Source organism: Diplodia seriata (genome assembly GCF_021436955.1).
Source record: "Diplodia seriata strain FDS-637 chromosome Unknown scaffold_8, whole genome shotgun sequence".
NCBI lineage: Eukaryota > Fungi > Ascomycota > Dothideomycetes > Botryosphaeriales > Botryosphaeriaceae > Diplodia > Diplodia seriata.
In genome coordinates this window covers 2447219-2467407 of record NW_027117315.1, presented here as the reverse complement: position 1 = coordinate 2467407, position 20189 = coordinate 2447219, and the positions used below count along the sequence as shown (strand labels likewise).

Here is a 20189-nt window from a genome sequence, read left to right as displayed (position 1 = left end):
GGGATCAGCAGTACCCGCGTCTCCACTCTACTCTCCGTCACGCCCGGATCAACGCGACGATCTCGCAACGTAGGTAGGTAGGTGGTGGCAGCGACGCCAGCCTGCCATCATTCTTCGTCAGAACCAGCACCATGATGTCCTTGCTCTTTCTGCCGGTGGTGGAATCTGAGCGGGTCAGCTCGTTGCTGGTGCATCTGTACCTCGACACCACCCCTCTACAAGTCACTCGCTGTGCTCGAGCAAAAAGCCAGCCGCTCGCAGTCCCGGCGATGGGCCAGACCCAGGCGTCCAATGCATCTTATTCGCCGTCTGTCCCTGCGCATCGATGTTCTTGCCGCCTTGGAGCTCCGGGATCCTGAATATGTCCGGGGAAGAAAGGCGGCGAGCAGAACAAGAATTGCTCGGGAAAAATAGACACGGCTGCTTCACTACTGCAACGCAATCAGTCAAGCGCGATCGAGCGTGTGTGGTGCCTGGTCTTGCTTTCCGTGTCTTCCGCCGGCTAGAAGACGCTGACTCAAGCGTGGAAGTATGCGGGTCAAGCAATGCAGTCAGCGCGGGATCTAGCTGCAAAGCGGGCCTCGGCGCCCGGCCCATGACGGACCGAACGAATTGGATTGTCAACCGAGTAAGTGGGCCAGCAAGCGTACACAGTAGTACACACAGTAGAGCACCCACAGGCTTCGCAGGCTGCTGTCTGTGTGCGGAGACTGGTGCGTGGCTACTGCGATGATCAACCTGCAAAGGTAGAAGAGCAACTCTTGCTCCTTAACAGATCCACATAAGGATCGAAAATCCAAGAATAGGGGTAGTTGTGGATGTTGTCGTGAAAATCAGTGACTGTTGTGGAGCAGGCCATCGACAGCCGATAAACATGGCCTGACCGAGTCTCCGCAGTCGGTTGGAAATCAGCGCGCAAATGGCCTGTTATCGGCCGAGCGGCGCATCCTGGCGGCGCAGTATCCACACTGCGGAACTCACCATGTCCCGGGTCCCGCCGTCACACTATCGCCTTTTCAGCATCCAGGAAGTGGCTGTTGCGGGAGGCAATATATTAATTATGATCTGCGCCGGGGTCGCGAGATGACGGCAAAGCTGATCATATGGACTTCGAACGTCACCGGCCATCTCGGCGTGCAAGAGACGTGCAACGATGCGTTCGGCATTTGGGCCATCTCGAACGGGTATGGGCGGATGTGGAGAGAAACAAAGCCATTCTCCAGGATCTGCTGCGGAGCGCGACGGAAGCGGCGGAAAGCAGCTTTGCGCTGTTCAGCGGGGTGGCAGAACAAAGAGAAATGCTGGACCCTGGCTTCTTTGTATCAGCGAGACAGGAGGCCTGCGAGGTGTCACTGAACTTGGAGGTGTCACTGAACTAGCAGGCGACAAAAGATTCAAGCCTTCTAAGCTCACCGAGGTCGACACACTCTTTCTGTGGTAGTTAGATACAACTTAGACCCCGACGTAAATGTGCGCATAGGAAACTTACATTCACGTCCGCATCCTGTATTCAACCACCCATCCCATGTGAGTATAGTGGAGCATCTCTGCACAGTATGAGGCAGATGCGGGTGGGCCAGTTTCTTTGGCGAGGGTGCCAGGAACCTTCGGTTTGCATGAGCCTGAAGCAGTGTCAGAAGCTGCCAAGGGCGGGCCGGGATCCCTGGTTGCAAGCAGGCCTCGGACAAGAACAGGACGAGAACTGGGGAGATGAGCCGGTCGCAGACCCTGACACGCACGCGGTGTTGTCGGTGTGCAACCCTCGTAACTGCGGAGCGAGGAATGCACTCTGTCGCATGCGGCCGAGGCGTCGCCACCGGGGCGAGTGCGCGTGAACGCGAATACGCACCTTATCTAATCTCGTCAGCATGGGTGTGAGGAGAAGTGCATGCTGGCGGAACGAGCACAGCTGGCTGGGCCGCGAAGCCAGTTACGTCGTAGCCAGGTGGGCGATCGGCAGTCTATCGATGGTGTGCGGGAGGAGGGCGTTGGCGGCCGTGGCGGCCTGACTCCCCGCAACATGACATCTTCGCCGGCTTGCCCAGGCCGCCGACGCCGGGACGCGCCAATGACGACCTGCGGTTTGCGCGTCCAGTGCGCGGAGTGGTGGCCGGCCTGCTTCAGATCGGGCGGAAGGCAGGAGAGTAGTGTGGCAGCAAGGAGCGGCCACGCCAGCTGTCGCAAGGTCTCGTCACCGACTTTCGAGCTTCTTGCCCTCTTCGTCGCAGCCTGGAGCGGCAGGCGTCGTGGCGTGAGGCTGAGGCCGTCTGTGCTGGCGGGCGGCGGGCTGCCAAAGCTTCTTTCTGTCGCCTTCCAAGCAGCGAGGAAACGCAGGCGAGGCAGTCGCCGCGGGCTCGGGGGCGCCGCTATTTTTATCGCCGTCACGGCTGCCCGCCCGTCTGGCGCCCCAGCAGTGCGCCGCGAGCAGCCCGGACGCCTGGCGAGCTGCAAAACATGGTCGGCCGTGGCGCGCAAGGTCGCACTGGGCGCGGCGGCTTGGTGTGAACAGCTCCCGTGCTTCCGGGCGGGCTGTAGATCGAATGCGTCGTAATGGGCGGCTGTGCCAGGCCAGCGCTGGCGCCAGCAAAAGCACGCCAGCCGGCAGCCGCCCTATTTGTCCCAACCACCTCGCTCACGCGTCGCTTCCAAACTCACTCGTCTTCGTCTCCGTTCACCTGCCGCCGCCTCGCTCGTTGCAACACACTGCACTTCACACCCGCACGGCTCACCAACACCTGGCCCGCGCCCTCGCGTCCATCGTCCCCGTCGCATCCATCGCACCGCTCCGGCGCCAGCTGCACTGTCCACGCCCCTAGCCGCGCCGCTATCTCTCGCTTGGTCGCTGATAGCTGCTCGCATTGCCGTTTCCCGCCTGCATTGCGCGGAGCTTTGGCCGTTCTTTTCATTAAATCAACACCGCCTTGCCTGCCCGGCCCAGTTTTCCCCGTCCTTCGGGCCTTCCACTGCAGCTGAAACTACCCGATCCGCACAAACGCCCGTCATGGAGTATCACACGAACCAGCGTCCGCGCTCCAAGAGTGGCTTTAGCTTCAAGAGCGAGAAGAGCGATAAGAGCCATGGCTCCGACCGAGTTCACCGGCCCAAGATCAAGGACCTCCACGAGTCCAACGCCGAGAAGCACAGGAGACAGCTCAGCGGCACCTCGAAAGCCAACCCCAACGCCGCCATGGAAGAAGCCCAGCCGAGTGCGTTGCGCGCCCGCCCCAGCCCCGCACGAATCTACCGCTGACCATCGCAACAGTCGCTGCCGCCCTCGAGGCTCCCACACTGGGATCACTGCGCGCCATATCCCACACAGACGTCGACGGCTCGCCCATTCGTGAGTCTCCCTTCCTGAACGATGACCTGATGACGCGCTACGAGTCCAATGTAGTTAACTTCGCGCCTGCACAGCCGAACCCGATCTCTCCAACCCCACCCGTTCGCGTTGGGAGCGTCCTCTTGACACGATTCGCAAGTTCGAGGCGCAGATTGACGGCGAATACAAGCGGAGGACCGGCGGCGCACGAACTGGTGAGCTCACCCGAGGTGTTCAATTGCATTCACTCCCGCTGACATCACGCAGATGTCGAATCGGTCGCCGATTTCAGCGGTTACACCAGCCGCCGCAGCAGCTACTATGGAGGTACGTGAAACGGCAATGTCTCAGCCCTGACGACCCTTTAATCATGCCCGCGGAGCATCGTCCCCGTTCGCTTTTCTTTGCTTTCAATGCGGCACCTGAGGCCTTTGGCGGCACAGCCAGGCCCATGGAAGATCGCTGCCGCTTCCCGCGTGGCCCGTCTTGGCATGGCGATCGGCATCCCAACCACGAAATACTGACGCATCCGCCCGCTGATCACACGCTAATTTTGGCTCATCGCTTGCAGGAAACGGCAACAATCGTTACTCTAGCAGCACCGCCAACGGCTATGGCGGTGGCGGTGGTGGTTACTACGGCGGCCGCAACCCGGCTTCCCCACGCCCGGCTGAAGATGCCTACATGCCAACTCCCGTCGCCGGCCCCGGCCGTAACCGATTTGGTCAGCGTCTGCAGCAAGAGTTGATGCCTCCGCGTCCGCCTGCGCATAACCAGGGCCTCTACCCAAGCCATTCGTACCAGCAGTCCCGCGACACGGTGAACACCGGCTTTTCGAACAGTTCCGGCGAGGCTTATGGCAACCACACCGATCCCAGCAGCGAGAACAGCTCTATTGAGAGGATGCCCCCCGTTCAAAAGCCTGACCTGGGCGAGCAGTATGGATTCAATGGCTTTGGCGGAAGCCCAGTTGCGGACGGATACGACTACAATGCCAACGGCTACTATGATCAACAAGGTTATGCTGGAGCGCCGGCGGTTGGCGCCGAGCCGCCCTACAGCAAGAGCCAGGCGCCACTGCCACCGGTACCTGCGCACGACAGCGTTAACGGAGCGCCGAAGATGGGTGACGGACCGCCACAGCAACCAATTGCGGCTGCTCCGGCTCGCCGCCCGGTTGCCAACGGCGACGGTGAGAAGAGAAAGAGTTGGTTCAAGAGGAGGTTCAGCAAGGATTAAGCCGTCGTTGTGATGTTGCCGGTCGCCATGGTTTTTTACGCTTCTCGATATCGTGGCTTGTCGGAGGATTAATGACCTTCTGCTGTGCGGGGGAAAGTAATGGCTTGACGAACAACAAATTCCCGGGGTTTTGCATTATCTGTTGGCGTTTTGGGCATACAACAATAAGAACCCCTGGATGGCGGGTGATGGGGGCGTACAGGAATTCGGAACCTTGGCTCGTCAAAGACCCGAGGAAATGCAGGCTCGCTTTGAGCCTCGATTCTTCCACGGTTCTTTGAGCTTGGTTCTAGTTCATATTACGGAACTTTGGCTAAGAAGGCGGCTCTTCTTTTGCCGTTGGCTGACTGAGAATTCACCTTTTTTTTTCATAGATATATAATCTCGATGCACCCCTCACCGCTTTGGCATCATTAATTCGCTTCGGGTTCATCGATAGGTTGGCTTGGAGATGGAAATTGTCAAGGGAAGAGGGATGCTGTTACGAAGAAGCAAGACTGATCCGAAATGCAATGTTTTTCCTTTGAGTGCATGTGTACTTTGGTGGATGTGAGAAGTGACCTTTGGTTCATATGCTTGACGAATGATCGTCTTCGGACGATTACAGGCATGCTTCGGGTCTTGAGAGATGCTTGGTATAGAGCGGGAAACGTAAACATTGTCTTTATTTCTACGTGGATGGTTGAAGAGGTTGGTTGTTTGGACATAGATATGCGATGAGGCGGCGCATAAGAACGTTCGGACGATCTCTTCAACTATCTCTGTACGGGATGAAATTATGTCTTTACAGCATGTTAAAAATAAATTTCCTCTTTGCGCTCCACCAAGAATAATATACAATCCCACATAGATGGGCAGTTGAATACAAGATCTGGGCGTAAATGTGAGTTTTAAATACGTACACTTACGTCCGGATCCTATATTCAACTGCCTATATGAATATTGTGACGACTGGTATCACCAGCATACCACGGTTTCAGTACGATTGTTCGCAAATCTTATAGATAGCATACTGATTACAACGATTTTCACAGGTCGATGAGTGAGTTGTAGGTGTTAAGTTTTGTAGCCATCTTACCATATTTTATGTGCAAGCCCGCCAGAAGCAACCCTTTTTTCCCCTTCCTTTTTGTGCGGGATCGTAACTTGCTTTGTCGCTCCACTATACAGCTTTGGCCACCCATGTCGCCAACAACCCTCTCAGACTCAATGGCTTTTGTGGGATGGTGGAGTTGCGCGGCCAAGCCATTTTTTCTATCTTGCCTTCTTTGCCTCCTTCTCCGCCTCAAGCCTGTCGGACTGGTCTTCCTTCATGGCGACGATGACGTAGCCGATCAGCACTACGTTCGCCATAACCGCGGCCAGGCCGCCGGCGAAGGTTGAATTTCCTTGCGTGGTGTTAGCAAATTGGACAAATGAAATGTTCCCTGTGCTTGTCTTTGAACAATGGGGACAGTGTGAGGGAGCGGCAAACCTTTGAAGATGGTGTTCACCGTCATGAAGTAGGTGCCGATGGGCAGCGTTATCATGGCAAACGTGAAGCCGAGCAGCTTGAAGATGACGTGCCTGCAGATTGCGGGAAGAAGCAGCTGTTAGCAAACACCGTGATGCGCAACTTTGTTGGGACAATGGTCATTGGAGGGGTGGGATTGAATGTTTGTCACTTTGCCGTCTCGTGGCAAATGTGTAGGCGAGACGCATAAAGAGAGGGTATACGAACGCAGGAACGGCGGGCGCGATGTTGCTGTCGCCCAGTGGCGCACCCATGCCTGGCGCGGCTGCAGCATCATCCTGGTCCAAGAGCGTCTTCTCGGTCGAGACAATCCTTCGCGAGGCCATCTTGACTTTTTGTTGCTGGGACTGCTGGATGTCTCGAATGCAGAGAGGCGACGAGGGGAGGAGCGCACTGGACTTTGGGTCTGGCTGCCTTGTGCACGGACGGTAGCGCGCCAAGGCGGGGGCGGCGGCGGCCTGCGACGTTCGGGCGGTGGCAGGGGTTCGCGTTTGAGCGCGATCTCGAGGGACCGCCCGCTCGGACCCTTGCACGTCCTTTCGCGAACCCGCGCTTTCTTTTGGTCCCGCTCACCATCAACGACGCTCTCTTTCTTTCCTCTCCACCCCACACCCGTCATCGCTGCGCTTCGCTCGCCCCGCATTCTGCCCGACGGTCGCCGATCGTTTGCAAGCTTTGCTTCCTCCAGCCTTTGGATACAGTCCAAACTTTTCCAGCAAACGCACATCGAGACCCACATCTTCGCCTTTGGCTCACCCACCGGTGCAGCGCAACCTCGCCGAGCCTCAATCCCACCCGGGTCACGCACAAGAGCATCGCGCTTGCCATGGACAGCGACCCCATTGACACTACGCCCGCGAAGCGCCAGCACGCTGACGCCGCCTACAATTCCCAAGACGACAGCGGAGACGACCTCTTCGCCGATTACAACGAGACGGTTGCGACTCTGCCGCTCTCTCACCCGATCAACCCTCCTGCCCCTCCACAGCCCTCACCATACTTCAGTTCGCCCGCGCCCGCGATTACCCAGCCCACGCAGATCCTGGATACCCCGATGCGAGACCGAACCGATTCAAACGCCGTCGTTCAGGTGCCCGCATCCTCACCGACCCTCACCTCACAAGCTATAAACTCACCTTCCCCGGCCAAGTCCCGCAAACTTGGCTCACTTGCGCAGAACGGAGCTGGCTCCCGCCAGCCTCGCATACCCATGGCATCAGCCGGAAGCTTCAGCGACGACTCACCGGCGGGTGAGACGTCCGACGACGAACTTTCGAAGCCCATGTCGAAGTCCGACATCAAGCCTTCAACTTTCGTCAGCAAGAGCAAGCCTCGCTACAGCATTCCGCCTCCCAAGGATGCTGCCCCGTCCCCCTTCCAGCAAGTTCTGGCGCAGTACTCCCACGAGGAGCCCGCCGGTCGTCTCCAGAAGCGCTCCGCCGATGACATGGCGAACGCTTATTCACCCCCGATGAAGAGACCTCGACCTCAGTCACGTCAGACTGGCCCGTCTCGTGCACGACCTGTCGATCAGGTCGATGAGCCGAAGCGTGACATGAAGTTGGGAGACATTACAGATTTCTTCCAAATGCAGAAGGTCAAGCGGATGTCGATGGTATACTCTGGAAAGCCCATCTCACTACTGTACGAAGCATTGGTTCGCAAGAAGGGACAGTACGAAGATGCCCTCAGTTATGTCTGTGAGCTTGAGGAGGAGGAGCGCAGGAAGGCGCCCAAGAAAGAGACCATCGACCTCACCGAGGATGACGCATCATCGGTCCCGGCCTCCAAGTTCACCACCAACAAGTCTGTGCAATCGAGCAAGTCCATTGCGTCCAAGTATAGCTCCATGCTTGCGAAGAAACCGGAAAAGCCAACTTCTGTGGTTGAGATCGCTGACGACTCATCCGCCACCGAGACGCCGCCGCCGGTGAAGTCACGCGGTCGCTTGATGAGGGGCCGTCGTCCTGTTGCCAAGTCGCCTTCACCAGACGACGAACCAACTCCCCAGAGGCAAGCACCGGAGCGCCCGCCGAAGAAGGCCGTCGCTCTCGATTCCGATTCAGACGCCTCGGACGACGAGGAAGAGGTGGACGAGGAAGCTCTACAGGAAGCCAGGGACAGCCTTCTTGTATACCTCAACACATGCTCCGCCTTTGAACTTGCGGATCTCTCCGAGAAGCCCTTGAAGGACTGTGAGGGCGTCTTGGAGAAAAGGCCCTTCAAGAGCTTGGATGCGGTTCGGAAGGTGGAGCTCAACCCGCCCAAGCTGACCAAGACCGGAAAAGTGCCTCGCACTCACGTATCCACCGGCACGAAGGTCCTGAACGATGCAGAGAGGATGTGGACTGCTTACCAGTCGATCACCGAACTGGTACAGCAATGCGAGGCTATCGGCGAGCCAATCAAGGCAGCGATGGTGCGTTTTGGAGCAAAGTCGATTGCCTCCAATGCCTCTGGCGAGCTCGATCTTACGAGCCTCGATGATGCTAAGAACGACTCCGGCGTGGGCACACCTGGCTCACCCTCGCAGACTGACGACGATGATCGCATTCCTGTGAGCAAATCGAGATCCACCACTCTACGGAAGCCTTCCATCATGGCCGAAGACCTGGTGTTGAAAGACTACCAATTGGTTGCTCTCAATTGGCTGAACACCCTTTGGACTAACAAGCTCTCGGGTATCCTCGCGGACGATATGGGCTTGGGCAAGACCTGCCAGGTTATTTCGTTCCTGGCTCATCTCAAGGAGACGGGCCAGAAGGGCATCCATTTGATTGTGGTCCCCTCCAGTACCATTGAGAATTGGATCAGGGAGTTCCGGAAGTTCATCCGGGAGGGAACGATGCGCGTCGAGCCCTACGCCGGCTCCCAGAAAGAGCGCGGCGAGCTCAGGGTGCTGTACGAGCAGGACAAGCACAACATTGACGTGATTGTCACGACCTACTCGACCATGAGTTCAACGGACAAGAGCGACCAAAAGTTTCTCAGCAGACTTGGCCCGACCGTCACCATATTTGACGAGGGCCACGAGTTGCGCAACAGCACGTCGCAGAAGTACAAGTGCGCGATGCGAATCCCTGCAAAGATGCGCCTTCTGCTCACGGGCACGCCCCTGCAAAACAACTTGCAGGAGATGACGTCGCTTTTGGGCTTCATTATGCCGAATGTCTTCGCCGAACATGCCGACAACCTCAATTTCATCTTCCGTCGCAAGGCTACGACAAGCGAGAAGAGCAGCCACAACACTCTTCTGTCGGCCTCACGCACCGACAAAGCGCGGACAATGATGACACCGTTCATTCTGCGGAGGAAGAAGGAGCAGGTGCTCGGCAAGGCGCTGCCCAAGAAGACCAGCCGAGTCGAGTACTGTGAGCTGCATCCAAAGCAGAAGAAGGTCTACTCGGATGTCCTTGCCCTCCAACAGGAGGCGTTCCAGAGGATGAAGTCGAACCGTTCCAGTTCCAAGACTTCCAACTACCTCATGAAGCTTCGTCTTGCCGCGTGCCATCCTCTTTTGGAACGTAGTTTCTTCGACGACGAGAAGGTTCTGCAGGTAGCGAAGGTTCACTATGCGACCGGGTCCAGCCCTAGTGTGCAAAGGACCGTCGATGAGCTCTTGCCAATGAACGATTACAAGCTCATGAACTGGATCGCGGGCGATAGTCGGTTTGACAAGTTCCAGATGAAGGAAGACCTGACGTTCGCGTCAGGCAAAGTTGAGAAGGTGTTGGAGCTTGTGAAGGGATACCAGAAGAATGGTGATCGCGCTCTTCTGTTCTCGGGATTCACAATGGTCCTGGACGTCATGGGGGATGCTCTCAGCGCCAAGGGCATTCCCTTCCTCCGCTTCGACGGGTCGACCGACACGGCAACCCGCCAAGACATCATCGACCAGTTTTACGAAGACGAAGACATCCCCGTCTTCCTGCTCTCCACCGGCTCGGGCGGCACGGGAATCAACATCACGGCCGCCAACAAGGTCATCATCCACGACATGTCGTGGAACCCGCAGGACGACATTCAGGCCGAGAACCGGGCGCACAGGGTCGGCCAACAGCGCGACGTCGAGGTGGTCCGCCTCGTCTCGCGCGGCACCATCGAGGAGCAGATCCTGGCGCTCGGCCACTCGAAGCTGGCGCTGGACGAGAAGGTCGCGGGCGCCGGAGCGCTCGGCAACGGTCCCAAGATCGAAAAGGTCATGAAGGATACCATCGAGAAGATGTTGATGGACCAGGCCACGGAGCCGACCGGAGATGTGCAAGGCGCCACCGATGCAGGCGGTCAGGACATTGCCGAGCAGTTCAAGGCCGGCATGCAGAAAAAAGGTGTTGAGATGGCGGAGTAGAGGAGGTAGGGAACTGGTGTTTGGGCAATGGACGGAGTAAAAAAAGAACAGAAAAAGGAAACAACATGGGAACCACAATGGGCTGGGCTAATTGCGATAGAATCTTTCTTTCCTCCTGGGTCGGGAAACTCTCCGGTGTTCGTCATCATGGATTTTTGTTTTTTTGTTTCTTTTTTGTGCAGCGTTTTGGCTGCGCTAGAGTTGATACCAAGGTTACATGCATTCTAGTAGTAGAAGACACTAGCATGTGTATAAATATGAATGACACTTCCGATTTGCAAAGGTCGACAATGCAATTGCTGCTGATTGAGCGACTGAGCGTGGAGCGTGCCGCGTGCTGCGTGCTCCTGTAGTAGATTCGTCCAGGACGCCATGTTCTTGCTCCGTGGGCAGTTCAATACAATATCCAGTCATGCGTTTCCGCGTCGAAACACTCCCATCTACGTAAGCACATCAAATTCAGCAGCCAGCGAATGTACGGCTCATTTCTTTGAGCGTAGGTAGGTGGGCATGGCTGTTGCGCGGAACGACGGTTTCGCCGAAACGCCGGAGGTCGTTGGGTTCGCACTGCAAGAAACCTCTCGCGAACTTTTTTTTTCTTTCTTTCCTCACCTCCATCATTCTACCCGCGTCAACAACACGCGACGCACACTGCCCCGCCGCCGCACGCCCGCACCGCCGATTCCACCATGATTCCCGCCACGCCGACGACCTGAGCAAAGTCTGAAGGGCGGCCGCGCGCCCATGGCTTTGCTGCTTCGCTACGTACGACAAACGAGCGAGAGTGCCAATAGGGCCGCGCCGTGCCGTCCGCCCGCCCGCCCATGAATTTCGAAATGTAAGCTACCCATTCTTTTCCCCCTCTCTTTCCACTCGACCACGCCTCTCTCCTCGCACGCGGTCGGAAAAAAAAGCATCCTTCATATGATGAGCAACATCGCAAAACCCGAGAATCATCTCATAATATAGGAAGAGCCGGATTAGGTATGGTTCAGACGAAAATCGCCTGGGCCGTCGCTGCTTATAAAAGGGTGTTCTGAAGAAGGCAAAGCTCAAGAAAGTGTTATTTTTCTTGGTTTTTGATGGCCGCGTCGTGTTTGAGGAGGAGGGCGTGTCGTCGAGGGTTGAAATGCGCGTTTGGATATGGTTGTGCTGACCTCTTTGTGTGTGTGTGCGCGCGTTAGGAACGGATGCCCGACTGTAATTTCGAGTGAACGCATGCGTGCTGCCGCGAGGACTGGCGTCGGAAACGAATGCGTGCTGCTGGACTGTTGCACCACCACCACCACTGGGGATAATGGCTGCTGCCTCTACCGATATCACCACCGTTGCTGCCAACGAAAGGAAACGGAAAAACTGGGGGAATGGGCGAAATGGCCTTCTCGGCGCCTGTGCTGCTCCCTTGCGGAGAGGCGGCTTGGTGACGGTCATCTCCCTGCACCAGCCCTTCCCCGAGTGACTTGGGTACGGACGGACCGGCAGACCTTCGCCCTCCGGCGACCTCGGGCCACGGCGCGACCCTCGCGCGCAATCCTGCATGGAGAGAGGCAGCTACCACCCTTCGAGCTCCCGTCCGTGGGTGAGTTTAATTTCGAGGTATGATGACACAGGAAGGAGCCTTGGCATCGAGGAAGTCCTCGACATGTAGACCTCCCTCCGATTGGACAGCCTCGTGAGTCCCTTCGAGGGCGCGGATGCTTCTGCAACGTGCTCCTACTTTCGGATCTACTGCTGGTCCTTAGCGGGAAGCGGAAATGGGTGTCGTTCTTGAGGAAGTTGACCAAAAGCTGTGTCTGGAGAGCGTCTTCGGGACGATGGCTCTCGACGCCCAGTCGAATGTCTTCACTGTGTGCTGTAAGACCGGGTTCAATTGCTCTGGGCATGACCAGATGATCCGTCGGGACTGTCACTACGTGCAGGGGCAGCCTCTGCGAGGAACGCCCAGGTGATTGGCGTAATCGGTACTAACTTCAATCGCCGGGCAGGCTGTTTCAATAGCAGTTGTAGTAGTTGGAAGGCCAAGGAGAAGTGTGCAGGACGCTGCCATGAGGAAGACTTCATGGCGGTAACTCGCAGTAGGCCGCACTAAGTGACTTGATGACTATGGGTGCTTGTGGGTCTCTAGCACTCGTGTGGGACGAGTTTCGAGACGGACCAAGCGGTGTGATGGGTCAAAATAGATGATTCTCCTGGTGCGAAGTAACGACCATCTTAGTCGCCATTTGCGCGGCGAGATGTTTAGTATATCCACGTTAATACATACCTGCTTAAAACAACACATTCCACATTTACGCTGTAACAAGCACTGCCATAGCAGGGTACAGAAGCTTTAAGGACTGAATCCCACCGACACCACTGCCGCTCTTTATGTTTTCCTTGCCGTGGACGCTGCGGTCGTTGTCAGCGAGGTGCGTGCCAGGCATAGTAGCAGGTTGTAGAAATATTTGAGCTCTCCGAGCGCCGAGTGTTGAAGACACGAAGGAATGAAAGGGAACGAGGAAGAATCGCAATGATGAGAGAGATCTACTTGCATGTGTAGTCGGATCTATTGCCCGGACGTAAGATGTCGGTCTTGAATGCATGCAAACAAACGCATCCCTACCTATAGGTTCGACTACCCCCGCGTACGTACGCCACTCGAGCGCTCTTGTAGCCGCTTCTTGCTGCCGCTTCGGCTGCTTTTTATTTTCGACCGGGCAGACACGTACCCAGTGATCAGAACTGTTGAAGTAAAGGCACCTGCCCTCCGCCAGGCGCCGCAGCCTTGTTTCCTCGTCCAGAGGGGGACCGGCACGAATGATGTATTGGAGGGCGATTCTCCGGTCGGTGCCGTATTAGTAGCTACGGGCGCGGGGGCGAGGAGGGGGAAGACGGGGCGAGGTGTAGAAGGTTTAAGGCAGGGAAGGGACGTACGCCGGCCCTTGATATTGATGCCATTGTTGTTGTTGTGGTGGTGGTGGCGGTAGGGATGTAACTAATGCCTACCTTCTGCAGGGCGCTCTTCCCCATTTCCCAATCATTCCCCTCCGACCAACCTTGATCGCACACACATATACCTCCCCAGCCATCCCGTCTTCCATCAACCGCAGCCGTGTGCGTGGTGGCGTGCTCGGCTACCCGCCTCGTTCCCAAACCGCCATCTCCGCACCAACACATTTCCCGATGCGGCCGGCCTACACCAGCTAAGGCGCCTCGCCTCTTGCCCCGACTCCTATTGCCTGTACCTTCTCTTGCATCGTGCCAAGTCCGAAGGAGGAGACTCTTTGGCCCAGCAGCGTTGTACAAGGGTAAGCAACGAACGACTTGGTCGGCACCAGGCGAAGTCCTTTCAGGTCGATGCGCTTCAAGACCTCACGCAAATGTCCGTCCTTCTCCTGCCCCTCCCAGCTGTCGTTGGCGTCGTTACGGCTACCGAGCTCGTCGTCGTAGTATTCGTCGTACTCCTCCTCCTGCCCCCTCCCAGCTGTCGTTGACGTCGTTGCAGCTGTCGAGCTGCCCCGTGATGATCCATGCATATGAGTGGTAACTGCTGCTCATTACCACTCGCTGTTGAGGGGATGCTCTCTCTTCGTTGGCGGCGTCGTCGACGGTGGAGGGAGGAGGAGGTGGTGCGTGGGCGGAGGCGGAGGGAGGGCCATCATGGTAATGATAATGATAGTGGATGACCGGATGGTTGGCCGCTATGGCCTTCTCGATCCGACCGAGGATGTCGTTCGAATCCTTCGTATAGCTTAGAAGACTTTTCATGTTCGTCGTCGTAGTAGTCCTCCTCTTCCTTCTGCCCCTCCCAGCTGTCGTTGACGTCGTTGCGGCTGTCGAGTTCCCTCCCCCGTGATGATCCACTTGACCATGCGGAACACGAAATCCGGCTTGTCGGTGGGGAGGAGGGGTAGGATATTGGTCCTGGCCTCCATGAAGTGTCCGTTCAACGCGTTGTTGAAGAAGACGCTGGTTTCCGTGAGCGGGAGCTTGGGGACGCGGATGGGGAACTTGTCGGACCCGACCTCGAGGATGATGGTGACTGCTGCCCATTGCCACTGAGATAAAAACGCCCTACGGTGGCGCGGACGGGACTCGTGGTGGACCCGGAGCTCTTCGACCACATCATGAGCGCTGCATGGCACTGTCTCGACGACACCCCCTTCCTGGGAAAGAACCCACTGTTCGCAAGATGCTTTGCTTCCTAGAGCGATCTGGAGTTAGCTGCTTCACAAGCCTCACTCCAATTCTACCCCGGCCTTTTTAAAACCTTGCAGTCTACCACTCCGCCCTTTGTCGAGTTCTTTAAGAACACGCCAGCTGCCCCTAAGTCGATCTAGGCGGTATACGCCCTAGAAAGGTTGAGAAGTCCGTCCTGCAGGCTAGTCGACAGACGGGCGGTAAAGGTGGCGATGAGTGGACAGGTCGTAGGCGTAGAGCGGGCGACGAGACGTGGTGTTCTGGGAAGAGACCGTGGTGTTCTGGGAAGAGACCGTGGTGTTCTGGGAAGAGGCCGTGGTGGTCTGGAACGGCGGCCGGAGAGGCTGGCGGTTGAGAGTTACTCATGTATGGGAAGAAGGGGTGATTTTCTGGGAAGAGGCCGTGGTATTCGACGAGTCGAGGAGGAGCGGTGGCTGGGCGGGGGATTGTGGCTACAGATGGCCAGAGCGGTGTTGCTTGATAGCCGGGATATTTCGTGAGCTGGCCTTCCGGGCCCATCGGTATGGATGGGGTTGGTTGATTCGGGCTGCGACGGTCCTTCTACCGCTGGCTGTGGCGGAGGCGGAATCGACGCCGCGACGGGCGTTGGTACTCGTCATCTTTAGGAATAGGCATGATAGCTTTCTACAGTCGGGCGCTGTCGAAGGGAAGTTCAGCGAAGATGGAGAAGAGGATTTCGATAGAGGAGTTTGTTTTATAAGTCAGGAGTGCGGCAGGTATGGGTATCGTTCGTGCTATGTGGTAGATGTCGTAAGCCAGTGCCCGTCGAATGTCGTCGGCTTCCCACGAGTGCTCTTGCCCTTTTAGGAAATACACCGTGCCGTCCACGGACCATGGCGACGAACGAGTCAAGCACGAATTTGTCTTTCGGGACGGGAACGGACGACCCGTCCACTGCCGCTGCCTACCATTACGGGGTGAAGCAAGGAGAGCGTTGCGAGCGGCATCAGCTTGCCCGGCGCCGGCGCGCAGGTGCGCTCCCGCGGCGCCGGCAAGGGCGTTTGCCGTGGTCGTGGCAGCGGCAGCGGCAGCGGCGAGAAGGGAAGGGCCGCGGCCCCGCCTCCAGCACGACGCATTCGCCCAACTGCTCGCCTACCGCCTGCACCAAGACTACCACACCTTCTTCTTAGCGGGCGAATGGCCCTTGGAACAGCACGAGGATACGGCCAAGGCGCAGGCCACCACCCTCAAGGCTAAAAAGGACGTGAAGAAAAACGCTATTCAGTCAAAGTTCTGGATCATCAAGGACGTTGACGACAAGAAGGGCATTACCCTTACAGACGAGTGCCTCGGAGTCAAGGCAGCTACCTACCCACGTCAGCAAACCCTGATCGACCCGGACCGGACCGCACCCCGAGCCCACCTCGCCCGCTACGACCTTTCCCCACGCAATAGGAAGATGCTCCAAGATTACATGGCGTCTAAGCTGAATAATTTCGGCAAGGACAAGCGTTCACCGACCCACGCCAGAGAAACGCGCTCCTTGAGTGGTCTTCAGCCACTCTGCCATCCTTCCCATAACCCGGTCGCTCAGGATTGTGTAAGGTGGCGGCAGACAGGTCTTTGAGATGTTGATGTCCGTATCGTAGAGGACCCACTGGCGGTACTTCTCTGCCTGGTCTTGTGTACTCGTCTTCTGCTTGCCCTTCTGGTTCTCTCGCTTCACGATGGTACCGCGGGGCGACCGGATCTTCCAGCGTGCGTGCGTATCATTTGCTTTGGGAGCTCTGGGCGTCCAGAATGGGGGCTGGGTATCGTCGGAGTCGTTGCTCAGGGCATTCTGGGAGGTTCGCTGTGCTGGCGGGCGGTTGGCTGCGGTGGGCCCGCCCCATCCCCCACCCCGGGTTCTACCTGCCATAGCAAGCGGGCGATTACTAATCTAGGTAAGTGAGTGTGTATATAATATTGACCAGCCAGCCAGCCAGCCAGCCGCCAAGTGCCCGTTGACATCCGAGGAGAGAAGGAGGAAGAAGAACACGAAGAGAGAGGGGTCGGAAGAGAGTAGCGGCAGCGGCAGCTCTAGCGGTTGCAGTGAGACGTCTGACCCTGATGGCATCGTCTTCATCCCCAGTTGGCGCAGATGGAGCTGTGAAGCTTTCCGTTTGGAGCGCGCAGGAGGTGGACTTGCGGCGGCGGCGGCGGCCGGGCGGGATTGGAGGAGGCGGCGGAGGAGGGTGCGGCAGCGGGTGCAGCGGCGGCGGATGTGGGAGCAGACATGTTCGTCGTGGTGGTGGTGGTGTTGGTGTTGGGGTGTGGACTTTAAAGCAGACCTTGTATACATCTGCGCCCGGGGTAGTTGAAGAAGATATCCGGACGCAAACGTAGATATAAAAGTCGTACAAACACATCCGGACACGGGATTCCACTACCGACGTAAGTAGAGGGTGTATGTAGTATTGCAGGTTGAAGCCGGAAGAAAACTACAACTTCCAATTAGAGCACCTGTCTCATTTCCGCAAATGTGAGAAGAAGCGACAGTCCGCTTTGAACGAACACATAGACCCAAAGCCAAGTATATACATACAACGCAATGAAGGACCATACATACATACATCCATGCATTCGAACAATAATTGTTTTTTTTTTTCGTTTCTTATACATTTCCATTTCTCTTCCCGCGTCCCGTCATCAGTCTTAGCCCATAAACCTCCTCCTCTTCCGTAGTCAATATGCCCATTCCACCGGGAGATGAAAGACCTTACCCCTTCATTCCCCAACCCATCACCCCTCCCTCACAACAAGTCGAAGAGAAAGAGAGAGAATCAGAGTCAACAATTAGCTCTGCGTCGGCATGTTCACGCTCGCCTTCTGCGCCAGGGCGTCCTCGTGGCGCCAGAGCGAAGTCACCGTCTTAGTCTGGGTGTAGAAGTTGATGCCGGGCTTGCCGTAGAAGGTGCTGGCGCCGCCGCCGGCGACGGACCTCTTGTTTCCTGTGAAAGAAAACATGGGAAGTGGGACCGGCAGGGGCACCTGGGGTGTAGCATTAGCATCAGGAGCATGAAGCGGTGGTGGTGGTGTTGGTGGTGGTGCATCGTGGGGAGCGTGGATGGTGGAGATAGGGGAGATTGGGGAAAGTCGTGGCCGCTCGGCCCGGTCCCCGGAGATGCCGGCCCAGCTTCCGGCGTTCGGCCAAGAGCATTTCGAGGAGGGCAGGCTTTCTTTTGCAGAACAAAAGTTCACAAAGGTCCATGGAGTGCTGGAATAGGTCATCCGGACCGAGATTTGTCGTTTGACGTCCAACAATAACCACTCCGGACGACGAATCCGACTCTCGATGAAGGCATACCATGCCTTCTGGATTCCATCCATTTCGAGAAGAGAAAAGGGAAGAAATAAGAAGTCACTTACGTTGATACCAACCTGCCCAGCCTCGATCTCACTGCGGAAGCGTTCTGCAGTCGGGCCGGAGCGGGTGAAGATGGCGGTGCCGTTGCCGTACTCGTTCGCGTTGATCAAGTTAATAGCGTCGTCGACGGTCTCGACGTTCAGGCAGACGAGGACGGGGCCGAAGATCTCTTCCGTGTAGCACTTCATGTGCGGCTTGACGTTGGAGATGATGGTGGGGCCGACCTGTACAAAAAAGAACCAACCACATCAGCACTCTTTTTCTCGTTTTGTCTCTCGTTCAAGAGCTCCCCGACTCACCCAGTTGCCGTTCGGATACTTCTCCGGCTTATACCCCCTCCCGTCCAGCAGAATCGTCGCGCCCTCCTCCTCAGCGCTAGCGATGAGACCCTCAATCCGCTTCTTCGACTCGGGACTGATGACAGGCCCCAGATCGGCGCCGGGCTCGAAGCCGCCGTTGACGCTCAGCGCCTTCGCGCGCTCCGCAATCTCGGGGATCCAGTCCTTCGTCTCGCCGACCATGACCAGGGTGCTCAGGGCCATGCAGCGCTGGCCGGCGGCGCCGAACGCCGCGCCCGCGATGGCGTTCAGCGCGTGGTTCTTGTTGCAGTCGGGCAGCACGGCGGCGTGGTTTTTTGCGCCGAGGTTGGCCTGGCAGCGCTTGCCGTTGGCCGACGCGCGCGAGTAGATGTACTCGCCCGCCTTGTTGCTGCCCACGAAGCTGACGGCCTTGATACGCGGCTCGTCGAGGATGAAGTCGACCGTCTTGGCCGCCCCATGCACGATGTTGACGACGCCCGGCGGGAAGCCCGCCTTCTCGCACAGCTCGGCCAGGATCATGCACGCGCCCGGGTCGCGCTCCGACGGCTTGATGACCAGCGTGTTGCCCGTCGCCGTCGCGATCGGGATCGACCAGAGCGGAATCATGGCGGGGAAGTCTGTTTTTGTGTCACCGCGTCAGCCCATGCATGCGTGTACATCTTGCTTCATGACAGCTGCATGCAGCCAGCCGTGCAGCGTATCACGAACACGTCGAGGAAAAGGACGACTACTTACTAAACGGACAAATCGCCGCCGTCACGCCCAACGGCTCGCGGTACGTCCTCGTCTCCATGTCCTTGCTGACCTCCATCACCTCGCCCGTGAGCTGCGTCGTGATGCCGCACGCCGTCTCGGCCACCTGCAAGCCCCTCAACACGTCGCCCTTGGCATCCGCAAACGTCTTGCCCTGCTCGAGCACGATGCTCGCCGCCAGCCGGTCCCAATGCTCACGGATCAGCGCGGTGAATTTGAACATGACCTGCTGGCGGTGCAGCAGGCTCGTCGCCCGCCACGCGGGGAACGCCTTCTCCGCGCTGTCGACGGCCGCCTTCAGCTCGGCGTCGGTGCTCTGCGGCACGCGCGTGACGAGGTTGTTGGTGGCCGGGTCGTGCAGGTCGATCCATTTGGTCGCGGCCGAGGGCACGAATTGGTTGTCGAGGAAGTTCTGCGTGTCCAATGGCTCGGCCACGGCATCGTGCGTCGTGATGTACGAGTCGACGGTCGAGGCGGCCGTCGTAGTGGCAGCGGCGGGCTTGAGGTGCTGTGCGGTTTGGTGGAGGCGGCGCGTGGCCACGCGGCCGACGGGCGGCTTTGCGGATGCCATGGTTCTCGTGGAGAAGGAAGCTACTCTGGGGCCGACGGTAGTGCGGGAGGTGAGAGCGGGGAAGTTCCGTGCGAGCAGGCGGCGAGCGGCCATTGTCTGGGCAGCGTCGAGCTTGATTGCGGGAGCGTGAGGGGAAGGAACAGAGGATAGAAAGCAGACTCAACTGGCCAACGCTCACAGTGAGAGTGCTTGAAAGGAGAGAGCTAGCAGACGGACGGGCAAGGTGTTGCTCGGCTTAAGCATGACGCTGCCGGCTAGCGGAGGGCGTGGGGAAGATGAAGCCGAGGGTCAACACTTGGCCCCTGCGCGCGCCCTTCTCCGCTCCCGCTGGAAACAAATCCCCTCCTCCGCCGTCGGCGCCGGCCTTGCGCGTCGGCCTGCCTTTTTCGGCATCGCTATCAAGACACAACACGTCGCAATTGTTTCCCGCTTGGAGCAGCGCACATACGTAGGAATGAGCAATCCATTTACCAAACAATAGGTATAACACACCCAACTATCAATATACGCTTTCGAACCAATGAACTCCTATAGGTAGAGAGCACGCCGCTTGAATTTTTGTTGATCCTTCGACTTCCAC

At 57.6% G+C, this 20189-nt stretch overlaps 4 protein-coding genes across 4 annotated transcripts; 2 read left to right on the top strand and 2 right to left on the bottom strand.

Annotated features, from left to right (window-relative positions):
* Positions 1 to 3001: 3001 nt before the first annotated feature.
* SLS55_008357 (uncharacterized protein) lies at positions 3002 to 4558 on the top strand (the record flags this gene model as incomplete). The annotated part of the gene is made up of 5 exons (XM_066779768.1): positions 3002 to 3206; positions 3263 to 3340; positions 3415 to 3534; positions 3587 to 3646; positions 3891 to 4558. The coding sequence occupies 5 exons, from the start codon at positions 3002 to 3004 to the stop codon at positions 4556 to 4558; spliced, it is 1131 nt and encodes a 376-aa protein (XP_066630572.1).
* Positions 4559 to 6897: 2339 nt separating this feature from the next.
* FUN30 (DNA-dependent ATPase fun30) lies at positions 6898 to 10419 on the top strand (the record flags this gene model as incomplete). The annotated part of the gene is made up of 1 exon (XM_066779767.1): positions 6898 to 10419. One exon carries the CDS (start codon positions 6898 to 6900, stop codon positions 10417 to 10419), a length of 3522 nt encoding a protein of 1173 aa, XP_066630571.1.
* Positions 10420 to 16072: 5653 nt separating this feature from the next.
* On the bottom strand, positions 16073 to 16477 carry SLS55_008355 (uncharacterized protein; the record flags this gene model as incomplete). The annotated part of the gene is made up of 2 exons (XM_066779766.1): positions 16073 to 16416; positions 16471 to 16477. The coding sequence occupies 2 exons, from the start codon at positions 16475 to 16477 to the stop codon at positions 16073 to 16075; spliced, it is 351 nt and encodes a 116-aa protein (XP_066630570.1).
* Positions 16478 to 17394: 917 nt separating this feature from the next.
* Positions 17395 to 19609, bottom strand: ALD6 (aldehyde dehydrogenase (NADP(+)) ald6; the record flags this gene model as incomplete). Its single annotated transcript, XM_066779765.1, has 4 exons — positions 17395 to 17589; positions 17968 to 18189; positions 18265 to 18902; positions 19021 to 19609. The coding sequence occupies 4 exons, from the start codon at positions 19607 to 19609 to the stop codon at positions 17395 to 17397; spliced, it is 1644 nt and encodes a 547-aa protein (XP_066630569.1).
* Between the last annotated feature and the right edge of the window lie 580 nt (positions 19610 to 20189).